A 12,064-nucleotide genomic window follows, 5' to 3' on the forward strand; every position below is an offset into this window, starting at 1 on the left:
TGTACAAAAGAAAAAAATATAATCTTGTAAATACTTGTTGGAATCGTTTCAATGAAATATTATTAATATTCCATTGTTATAATTTATACTTATTCATACTTAAATATACTATTAATCAAAGTTTTGCATCGGCATGTGTGCCAAGTTCCAAAACAGAGAGAGTAAAATTAAAGATGTCTTATGTTTTGTTTCACTAATTTTCACTTATCAATGAATTAGATAAAAATGTACTCCATATTTTCCTAAAATAAAATCGATACTTTCTATAAATCAATTGAAAAAGTATTTGATTCATAAAAGAGGCTTAAAAAAAAATCAAAATATGGTATGGAGCATAAATATTACAAGTGTACTATATAATTAAATTCTATTTCAGAAAAATTTACTAATATCCTTGAAAGATAACAAAGATATACAATAATTTTATTTTTTTTTTGACAAAACAAAGATATACAATAATCAAAGGTTAATTGCACCTAAACCTAATAGGGTGAGATGGGGATTTGCACTTTAATTGAATCACATAAATGTATTAAGGATCATTATATATGTAATATCACTATTAATCAGTTCTTAGTTTGCAAAAATAATGTCATGTTCAACGTACATAAAAGTAATGTTTTACGGAGTTACTTCTTAATACCTCACCAACCAACTAAACTCATTGATATCCACAAGACCTTAACAAAACAAGACACAAAAGTATACACCGAACATGAAATTTTGACATGTTCATGACTTCGTTCCATGAAGAGACGAGGTAGGCATAAAACTAATACCTACTTAAGGTTTTGTACTTTAGTAGGTAAGAACTAGGAAGATCTAAAAAATACTAATATTGCCCGTGATTGGGAATTATCCTAGAAGATTATAATCACACAAATAAAATTAAATCCGTATTATTATTCGTATAACCTATAGTTTTTTATGAAATTATAAATAAGACCAACCTTCCTACTAGCCACTTACATCATCACAACCTTTGCTTCACTTTCTCTCTCCTCAAAAACAGAGGCGTAGCAGTTAGCCAGTTACACACCAAGTTATAAAAATTCCACCCTACATTTCTTTTTTATTCAAAAATTTCATCTTTCTTCTTTAAACTTTGACTTACACAAATCCAATCAACATCATAAATTACCCATCACCAATTTTATTTTTTTTTTCATTTTTCTCTACATTTTATGATATATTCTGTGTAAATATATTTCTTGATAAACCAAACCTAGCCTAAATTCTTACACAGAATTCTCATAAAAATTTGACTTTAAAGTCAGTTTCGTTCTTTTGTTCTTGAATTTTTATAAATATCCAGATTATAACTCTTGTTTTACGCTAAATTCTTCAATTTCTCCCTTATTTTGGGTTTTCCGGCAATCAAACAGGGCAAAAGCGGATTATCCGAAAATGGTAAGCATTTTTTTCAGAAAAAAGAAAAGAATACTATTTTTGGATTAACTGTTTTATTGGGTATTGTGTAAATGTGTAATCAATCATTTCAATTTATTACTAATATTCCTCCGTTTTTTCTTTTTTTTTTTAATTTATCTTTGTTTTGGAATTATTTTAAGGAATTGAAGGCTGAATTTCTTGGAGAAAATTCATTGGGCAATAAAAAAACAGGGGTTTATGATGATCAAATGAATGGTTTTAAGTATGAAAATGGCGGTGATAAATCTGATTGTTACATAGTTGACTTAGAGAATTTCTCCAATTGTGGAATTGACAAACAGAACTCAACTACTACAAATTCATCAAGAATTACTGTAAGTTCGTTTTCTTTTTCTTAATTTCAAATAGCAGTTATTGAAAGAATTGACATGTGTTTTTGTCGTACGTTCCTAAATTAATACATACTCGTATATTTTTTAAAATAAATACTTTTTCATTTTACGTTTATCTAAACCGTTTTATTATGTTATTAATTGGTGGTTGGATGGTTTCTTATTATGAATATTAATCCTACTAGGTCCATATTATGGTGTGATTATTGATTTATATGTGATGTCTACCTTTTAACTTTCGGCCATTATTGGGATAAGATTTTTTTTTTTTCCTTGGAATTTTGTCATCAATTCTATCCACTTTATTTTCCCATATTTTTTATTTTTATACTACTTGTTAAAGTTACTTATATTCCAATGGTGTATTTGAAAAGCAACATAATAATGTCAATACTCAATAGTCTTTTTGACAAACAATACTCAATAGTCAATCTTTAATCTTTGTGTATAACTCACTTATAAGTAGATGCACTCATTCAAGATTGAAGAGATTATATGTTACATTTTTGTAGTTTTGAATTTGATTTAAGGTTGCATTTATGAAATTATACGGTGTGTCGTCCTACATAAAACTTAATGTGTATCCAAGCTTTTAATTACAATAGCAACAACCAAGTATGTTGGGGAATTTGGTTTGTAACTAGTTATGTATTCCTTTTAAATTCCATAAATTTGGAATTACATGTAAAGTATAAAATTTTATATGGTATGTCCTAAAAGAGGAAAGATATGGTTAGTAAAATTTTGTAATGTTTGCATAGAAAAATGGCATTTGGCAAGGACTTGTAACGTGGGCTACTTTTTGTGTGTTTTGTATTGAGCGGTTGAAAGTAGAATTGTAAGGATTTTTAGGTGTATTTTTATTTTAAAAGTTCTAAAAAAAAAAATTTTAAAATACATATAAAAAAATTGAATAGTTTGTTATTATGTGTTTGGTTTAGGTGAATCATACCATTTGCTTGCTAATGATGTTTTCTTTTTATTGATTTTGGTTTTATTTTTTAATATGTGGACGTATAAAAGTTGCAAAGAAGCCTTTCTAGAAAAGTTCCTCAGCGTGGTGCCGAGAGGAAGCTTAATGATAGAGACACCCTTCCTCCTGCCTCATCCCCTAGAGGTATGGCATTATCTTATATCTTTTCCGTAGTTTAATGTTGAACCTCTCGGTATGTTACAGTGCACTAGATTCTGACTAATTTGAAATTGATCATAATATATGATGTATCATTGACTTAATTGTATGTTATGTAGTTTAATCTTTGATGTGACATCATAGTTTTGATTAAGTTGATGATTGTGAATATACCTATCCTTTGATGAGCCTGTCCTAAGTAGCTTCCATTGTGGGCCCATAGTTCTTACTACATCATTTTCATACAAGGGATGTGGGATGGGCAAGGACACTTTGATTGAATTGGTTAAAACTAGATAACTCCACTCCTTAAACTGTTATGATACGTGTCATAAATAAAACGTACACACCAAATGACTTGTTTAAAAGGCGATAATAAACGTAACGTAGGTAATGGTGATGAGTTACAATAATGTTAGTATGATTTTTTTATATTCAATTTCGTGTTAGATTTGAACGTTTGTAGTAATAGCTAGCACAATTTTGGCCTTTGTGGTATATTAGAGAACTTGTGTAAATTAAAGTATGTAGTTGAATGTTTTTTGGTTTAGATGAAAAAATTTAAGAGAAATGCTAATGCTCCGTTTAAAGAGGAGCTTTATAATGATTAACTTATAATTGATTTTCAAATATAAAGAATTGTTCTGATTTTTTTATACTGTAACGCGGGATTTGATCAAATTTATTATTTGATTTTTGGTAAGTCTTCTCATTTCTCAGCTGTCAGACAGTTCGAATTAGCATACTTGAGTTATATTAGAATCTTAGACTAATTAGCTTAGTATTACTAATTTATTAGGAATAAAATACATTTTAGGGGATTTACCTTCCATACTTTTCATCCTTTGGGGATTCACCTTTCACTTTTCATCGTTTGAGGATTGCCGGTAGGTATTAAGCGTTTTCCGGTGAAATATATATATATATATATTGTACAGCTAAATAAAAATAATTCCTACTACCTCCGTGTTTTAATAAGTGTTATAGTTGGACTTTTTTCACTATTCACATAATGGGTTTGGCTTGATTAATTTACTATATAAAAAAAACAAATGTTATTGTATAATACATTGTTGGATTCGTTATAACGTATACTTTCATAATATCAATTTTCCTATAATTTTATTAACATATGATTAGATAAATTAATGGTCAAAGTCGTGTCTCGGTATGCGTTTTTGGTCAAAATGTAACACTTATTAAAACATGGAGGGAGTAATAAAATAAAACACTCCTAATCAAAATAACCTAGATTAGACTAAAGTCAAGCAACTTGTAGTCCTGTATTTTCTCAAACGAGCAACGCTTCCATAGTAGACGAAAAAGCTTCTCCAACACTCTTCAAAAATATTCCATTACTCTTCATTATAGGTATATATTGAATAATCTAAGTAATATTGTATCTAAAAATATTGGACCTTACAACCACAAGGCACAATCTCAATCAATTGTATAAGAGAAGTTACATAATAAATCAAACTTGAGGTAAACCCACAACTTTGTACAATATATGCTATGGGTTTTTTTTTTTTAACAAAATATTATTGTTATTAAAAATAATTCTCATTATTCATATACATTTTTAATTATTTATTTTTTTTATTTTGTTTTAATTTTTTTTTTGGCAGAAATGTTTAACATTTTGGGGGTTATCCAGTTACAATTTTACCATTTCGGGCACTGCATGATCTTTTAATATTTTGAATTTTATCTCTTTGAGAGTTGTAATCAACAAATTTAGGGAGAATTTTTTATGAAGTGACCGGATTTTTGAATTCTAGTGACCGATAATCCCCAAACGATGAAAAGTGAAAGGTGAGTCCCCAAATGATGAAAAGTATAGAAGGTGAATCTCCAAAAATACATTTTACTCAATTTATTAGGTTATTAACATACTTGGATCTTCTCCAGTATTTTAGACAGCCGGGTTATGGGTGGAATTGAGATAAGATGGTCTAGTAATCGTAGAGAATCCTTGGTATGTTATGTCCTCGTTAATCCGTATACACGTGTCCTTCGAAAGTGGTGTTTAACAATGATATTATCACAGTTGGCATTAGGATTATGAATACTATCATCATCATGATTATCATTGTCATTATCTTTTCCCTTATTGCTGGTGCTACTTGTTTAGTTGTTTTTGCACGTAACCAAAAGTTTGTAGTCAACAATTAATCAAACATTAAACATCAAACATGACTAATTACAATTGAAAGATATGTTAGGATAACGCCTAAAGCACTACTCATTTAATTTTTGTAAAAATTTTTTGTATTATCAGACTGTACTTAGTCACATTGCACATCAATTTAGGTAGTGGCTTAGTCGTCTCTGTGCCAGGTAGCTTTATAGTCATTCTAGTTAATAAAAATTGAATTACTTAATCAAATATTTGATTTATGTATGCAAATTGTGGGGTTGGTCCACTCAAATATTTTGCAATGGAATTAAACCACTTGCTCAGCTGTATTATGTCTGAGTTGTTGTTTTCAGGCCTCATAAATAACATAGATGTCAAAAGTTGACCTTTGGATTTTTAATGAAATTATAATGCAGTGACGGTGTATGTCAAAGATGTGCTATGTTACTTAAACTCGGGTACATGTGTCACTTACATGTACATGTCTGGATGTTCTAGTGTCGGATTTGACTATCTTATGAAATTTTTTCATATTTTAGGCTCAAAATGATAAGTATTGTGTCAACTCGCACTAGTGCTAAGGCTCTAATATAGGCCAATTGAAATGAATAGAAAAGTTCCAGTAACGCAAAGTGTATCAATATGGTTGTGAGGTCCATAATTGTGTAAACATAAATTGAAGTTTCAGGACAATTCAACCTTAATAAACTTTTGCTTTCTTGTTTTCTTTTCTGGTGGTAGCATTCACAATTTCATTGATTGTATTGTTAATAATGCAGAAAATGTATTACTTGTATATTGTACCGCTTTTATACCACCAATGCAATGTTTGTGTTGTGCACTTCTGAGGGAACATTGAATAATTGAAAACTTAACTACTGATACCATATTTTCCCCAATAGACCAATACACTAAAAGTTCCTTTAAATTTTGCAGCTGCTCAAGTTATAAGCAGTCTAAGCACGCCAGAAAAGTGTCCTCCTACACTACCGATGGGGTCCCAAGATCACGCGGCTAACAATCACCAGCAGCAACCGCAGCATCAGATCACAATCAAAACAGGCGGCGTGAACACTATGGCAGATGGTAGAATGGGAAAGAGATCGAGTTTCAAACGATCTTCATACAGTTGGTATTCTGATCCTAAAAGAATCCTCCTCCTCTTTGCCACTCTGTAAGTCTTTTTAGTTATTCTGCATTCAAATCCACTCTGTTTGTCAGACTGATACTGTCAACTAACGCAATATTCTGAAATTCTTCCAACAGATCAAGTATGGGAACGATGTTGCTCATTTACTTCACGCTGTCTACGAGTAAGGCTGATGGCATAGAGGGTGTCTTAGATTGGCAGTAATGATTCAACACCAACACAAATGAGAATTGTACAGAGTATTTTGTCAGAATTTGAAACACAGTATGGAAAAGTTTCGTCTTTTTTCGTTAAGTTGTGGCGTAGATTTGAGCTACACAGATGGAATGTTGGGAACTGCATGAGTTGTACAGCAAAGAATAGCACTTTGAAAGATTCATACTTGAATTCATACGTTATTAAAGGGAAAAGCAACATTTGATATATTTGTATAGTTTTGGTCCATGCTTCTTACATACAAAGAATATGTTATAGAGAATGTTCAGAAAGCTATAATAACTTTAGCTTTTTGCTGATCTTAGCAGCCCCATTAATCTTCCTTTTAACTTTAATTTTTTTGTACTTTTGATAGTTAAAAAACCGCACCAAATTAGCTTTTTGTTATGTGTGGGTTCATGTGAAGAAGTGAAGGAATAATTTTGTGTTGTTTAGCTCTTGCAAGTTGCAACAAGAAATTCCCCCTATTGTACTCGTGCGCTTGGATGCGTATTGCTTTCTTTTTGTCTGTTTGGTAAACACTTGTATCAGTTGTATACTAGTATGTATCCGAGTGCACCTAGAAATATTATTTTCATTTGATGATTTTTGAATGAGCAAAGAATACTTTTAGGTACACTTATCTCTGGAATTAAAGTTTCGTGTTTTTTTTTTTTTTTTTTTCCTTTGTGACATTTTAGTGATGTTTTGGGTGTATTTTACTTTTAATATCCATGTGTTGAGTAGTAGGCACTCAATTTTATTCACTTAGATATGCCGTTTAACCTTTGTGCTTGCAAAAGCAACATCATTACTACTCAATATATACCCTTCTCGCTAGAAAAAGTGGGCTTTGTTTTCCCCTTGTTACTTTTTGTTGGGGGCTGCCAAAGAAAAAATAAAGTTGAGGTTACTTGTACTCACATTTTTCTGCTATTTAGAATGTTTAGATAATTAGAGAAACAAAGATAAGACTAAAACACCTTAATATATATATATAAGAAACCTACGAAAGGTATAGTTTGCAAGTTGCAAATTCGAGCCAGTAGATGAAGGTGGAAAATATGTAGAGGGATTTTTGCACCAACGGTTGTACAACCTCTATCCCTTAAGGCTTATTTTCTCTTAAAGTCGATGGAGGAGCTTTGGTTGATTAAAGGTAAAAATAAAAAGAAAGATAGTGAAAAGATGTTAATTAGGTAAATCAAAGGAAAAAAAATAAAAATAGCGGATTTGATACTTTGATTGAATAAAGGTGAATATGAAAAGAAGGCAATGAAAGAAGTTCGGTTTCCATTTGTCGGGGCGGGAATACTAATTTTGTAAAGAAGGCTTTTACTTAGAGACTGACCGTAAGCTTGAAAACATACACAACGTGTATACAATTATATAATATCCTCAAATATTTCATTTGATATTGACCTATAATTTACTAGATAACTTAAATGTAATATGTTTTTTCCTTAAAGTTTATTGAAATGTACTCAATAACGCAAATATTTATCATACTATCAGTAAATAACCAAGTATGACTCGGAGCTATTGATATCATATCACTCCATAATATTTATGGGTGTGCAAACGGTAGGAATAAGACCCTTAAGAGATAGATTCTTAAGTCATTCCATAGTATAGAGAGCTACGTACACCCAACAGTATGTACAAGTGGTATTGCCCATATCGGCCGTAAGACATACTTCATAGCACTTTGCAACATGAGGTCAATGCAACTACAAGATATAAAATTTCCACGAGACACGGGGGCTGAAGAGATAATGGTAGTTGTGCTTGTGCATCAAAGGTACAACACTGATAGTCGTATGGTAGAGATAGTTGTTAGGGACTTAGGCTACAATAATTGGGACTATAGGGTTGGTGGTTGCTTATTCACGTTGTTGGTAGTTTGGGAAGGAATGAATGATAAAATGAAGGGCCACTTTTTAATAATTTGATTGATTCCTTCATTAAATTATGTTGATTCCTTCTTAGATGATATTTGGTCTATATGTTTCTTTGGGCTAACAGATCCACTGCTAGGCCCATGAGTCAGAGTCCATTTACGCATGCGGGACCAAGCAATGGTCCAAAATACATGGTTATCTTATGGCCCATTGACCCATTTCAAGGCAATAGCCCCCCTCAAACACATTAGTATTGTACAATGTTGGTGTTAGTTGTGTAAAATGACAAATTCAATCAGATGACAATTATTATTAGCAACTACGACCTGAAATGAAAAAACAGCGATGGAGTATTTCCCCTAGAAATGTAATCCTGTTGAAAACATGCAATTAATACCACACTGCATATTTTTAACAGTTCACGGTCGATCGACGATACATATATTGACATCTTGTTATCGTTATGACTATACAAATATTGATAACAACCAAGTCCTCTGATCCAGACAATTGATACTAATATTTAACAGCCATATACAGATTATACACATAGCATGATAGCAGTACTATGGCAGTTGAATCTGATGATGAAAGAATGCCAAAATTACGGACCATATATACATAGGACTATATAGGAGTAGAGACTTCAATGATGTGCTGATGATATGTATGGATATGCAAATATGCCAATCAGCTTTGTTAAACAAGGGTTCAATGTCTTACTCTGCCTCCTTATTCACACATCGGAAACTTCAGATCAAGATCGGTAATCAACTCAACATCTCTAATAGCGTTTTGATATGCTGGGCAATGATCGCTTCTGCTTTCTGTCAGAATATAACCTCAAGATAACAGCTGCCGTCTCTTCAATGGCTTTGCTAGTCACCTCTGTCAATATTTAAACTTAATGTCAGAATATGGCTGATGCTGAAAGAAGTAAATCATCAGAAAAAAAAAAAAAAAAAAAATACAGTGCAATCCTTTTTACTCCTCGAAAAAGAAATATGCTAATTAACACGAGCTGTAGGCCTATCTGAGTACTTACCAATTACAGGCCAGCTGGGATTTTGTGCAAAAATTTTACCCGCGTGCTCCAACTCCTTTTTCACATAACCCATCTGTGCATAGTTGTGTATATCATGTTCAGCTATGCCCAGGGTCTTGGCTCGTGATTTTCTAATTGTTTGCAAAACAACCGGATCAATAGTCAAACCAAAAACTTTGTGTGGGTCTATCTCAAATAAAGATTTGGGTAATTCCACACCCATTACAATAGGAACGTTTGCTACTTTATATCCTTTTTGAGCAAGGTAAATTGACAGAGGAGTCTTTCCAGTCCGAGAGACACCAGTGAGTACAATATGAGCCTTGCGCAAGTTCTGAGGTAGAGCCCCATCATCTTGTTTTATGGTGAACTCAATGGCTTCAATCCTTTGGAAGTAGTCTTCACTCAATAAAATTCTACCTCCCGCACCACGGGGAAGCCCTGAAGGAGAAACTCCAAGGTGAGAAGAAATTGCCTCAGTTATTGGGCCAAGGACATCGGTGCATGGTACACCCCATAACTGGCAGGCTTTTCTTGCAGCATCAGCCATTGAAGGATCAGCAAGTGTATAGACAAGCAGAGCATTTTCTTTTGCAGCTTGTCTCACAATTTCTATAAGTCGCTCAATGTCATCTACCTGCTCAAGTATCAAGCACATATAATCAGGAAGCAGTATAAAGAGATAACTAGAGAAATCATTGGCAGGACAGCAAAGACATTGTTTCCACAATCTTGTATGTTGCTATAATTACTCAGGAAGAAAAAAAAAAAAAAAATCACCCTTTTATAATAGATAGTCATGTTTGACAGAAATAATTAATTAGAGAGATTATCTTACAGGTTGTAAAACAGATCACAGGCAGAACACATCTACAACAGCAACAATCATGCTTGCAAAGTTCAAATTACAACCAAAAGGTTTAAGAAAATATGGGCAATTTTCAAGTTCACGTTTAACAATCTATCTTACTCAGAAAGGTCATTCACCAAAACACTTCAACATGGCCTATTAAAAAGACACAAAACTCGTAATGTCCAGCAAATAGAATAGAAAACCATGGCAACCTTACCTTCCTTGCAATTAATAGCACACATGGTATAAAGAGAAGATCACACCTTCAGTAATCCAAGAATTGCAAATATCACTCATTAGTAACAAAAGAAAGCGCTAATTAAATATTCTATCAGCAACAAATTCATTTTTTCACCTCTATGTAATTCTTCCATACACCAGGAGGATCTGAGGAAAGCTACCCTTGAGGTTATGAGCTGTCTAACAAAGGTCTAGAGATCAGAAAATAACATAAATTCTTGTAAAATCCTTAATCTAATGATCTTTACAATTAAGGTTACTCTAACTTCCACTTGCTTAACCAACAGAATCTTAACTGTCTAAAGACAACACACATTAACATTCAACAACTAACAAAAACAATACAAAGATACATACACACAAGTACACGACACCATCGTTGCTGAACCAATGTTAATCAGATGCAGATGCTCATATAGGATTTACAAGATATATTCACACTGCCAACAGAATTTACAAGCTCAATTAGACATAAATCACAAGCTGGTTGAACACCAACAAACATAGTTATTGTGAAGACCGCCTTTTTATTAAACCTTACACAATGCCCACACCTTGTGGCACGAAATGTAACTTACTAATCTGTTATAACAGTACAAACTATTGTTCAAAGATAAATTGATGCTGTAGAACACATTATTTCACTTCAAGTATCCATGTCATATGCTTTACATTGAGTATAGACTATAGGCACTTCAACAGACCAAATTCATAGAAAATTTCATATCTCATGCAAGTCATATACTTAACACTTGAACGCGTACCCATATCCGACACGAATAAAATTAACTCATTGAACCCCGAACAACCACTACCCAATACAAAAAATGACAATTGAGAGCTTAATTTTAAAAAAAAAATTAACAAATGTTTCAGCAAAACTTACCCCAGAAAACAAGTGAGTACTAACAGAACAACCATGATCAACTAAACAATGATCAAACTGCCCTAACGCCGCACTAACGGAATGCTCCGCCGTCCAACCAGTGCCATCAGAAACCATGTATATCGTTTTTCCCTCTTTGTCATCTTCTCTCTCCGAATCAGATAAACCATCGCCGGTTCGAAACGGAGCTTCAGCAACCGGCTCCGTTGCCTGAACCGGTTTGTCGGGGAAATCCAATTTCCGGCCGGACCGGATTGATCGAGCTCTGGACCAGAGGTTGAGCTTCGCGCTACCCTTTAGTTTCCGAGGTTGAGGTTCGGAGGAGAGAGAAATGGTTGGTTTGGGTTCAGGTGGGCTCGGGCTCGGGTTTGGGAGACTGAACCTAGTCGCGGCTAACATTTTTTTTTTTGTTTTTTCTAAGCAAAAAAGTAAATATAAAAACAATTAAATTAAAAATTGACGATATTTTTTAAGGTTCTGTTGCACTTGCACAATTGGGCTATTTGGGCCTTTCAATCCGGGTGAATTGAATAGGCCTAAATGAGATCTTCATTTGGAATATTTTTAAGGAAAAAAAAAAAAGTTGAAATGAAAGTAGGAAAAACCAAAGGAATACAAATAGTATTGAAAATTTGAAATGAGAAAGGTAGTTAATGCGCGCGTATCACACCATAATTAGTCATTTTTAAGGGAGCTTTTTCGATTATTAGCAACATAATAAGGGAAAATATGTTTTTA

The 12,064-nt window shown here is 32.8% G+C and overlaps 2 protein-coding genes across 2 annotated transcripts; one reads left to right on the forward strand and one right to left on the reverse strand.

Moving 5' to 3' along the window:
- The first annotated feature begins 1,058 nt into the window (after positions 1–1,058).
- LOC145577521 (uncharacterized) lies at positions 1,059–6,897 on the forward strand. Its single transcript, XM_081635007.1, has 5 exons — positions 1,059–1,410; positions 1,572–1,766; positions 2,808–2,901; positions 5,993–6,230; positions 6,323–6,897. The coding sequence occupies exons 1-5, from the start codon at positions 1,408–1,410 to the stop codon at positions 6,408–6,410; spliced, it is 618 nt and encodes a 205-aa protein (XP_081491133.1). The 5' UTR covers positions 1,059–1,407; the 3' UTR covers positions 6,411–6,897.
- A 1,714-nt stretch (positions 6,898–8,611) lies between these two features.
- Positions 8,612–11,752, reverse strand: LOC145577512 (putative pyruvate, phosphate dikinase regulatory protein, chloroplastic). The gene is made up of 3 exons (XM_081634999.1): positions 11,327–11,752; positions 9,348–9,984; positions 8,612–9,190 (listed from the first exon to the last, which is right to left on the reverse strand). Exons 1-3 carry the CDS (start codon positions 11,723–11,725, stop codon positions 9,087–9,089), a joined length of 1,140 nt encoding a protein of 379 aa, XP_081491125.1. The 5' UTR covers positions 11,726–11,752; the 3' UTR covers positions 8,612–9,086.
- Between the last annotated feature and the right edge of the window lie 312 nt (positions 11,753–12,064).

Source organism: Chenopodium album, chromosome 14 (genome assembly GCF_948465745.1).
Source record: "Chenopodium album chromosome 14, dcCheAlbu1.1, whole genome shotgun sequence".
Classification (NCBI taxonomy): Eukaryota; Viridiplantae; Streptophyta; class Magnoliopsida; order Caryophyllales; family Amaranthaceae; genus Chenopodium; species Chenopodium album.

Excerpts from the sequence above, each read along its gene's own strand:
- LOC145577521 (XM_081635007.1), top strand. Across the intron at positions 2,902-5,992 it reads TCCTGCCTCATCCCCTAGAG|CTGCTCAAGTTATAAGCAGT; the intron begins GTATGGCATTAT and ends TAAATTTTGCAG. Across the intron at positions 6,231-6,322 it reads CTCCTCCTCTTTGCCACTCT|ATCAAGTATGGGAACGATGT; the intron begins GTAAGTCTTTTT and ends TTCTTCCAACAG.
- LOC145577512 (XM_081634999.1), bottom strand. The coding sequence starts at position 11,725 with ATGTTAGCCGCGACTAGGTTCAGTCTCCCAAACCCGAGCCCGAGCCCA. Across the intron at positions 9,985-11,326 it reads GTACTCACTTGTTTTCTGGG|GTAGATGACATTGAGCGACT; the intron begins GTAAGTTTTGCT and ends ATACTTGAGCAG. Across the intron at positions 9,191-9,347 it reads TCCCAGCTGGCCTGTAATTG|AGGTGACTAGCAAAGCCATT; the intron begins GTAAGTACTCAG and ends AAATATTGACAG.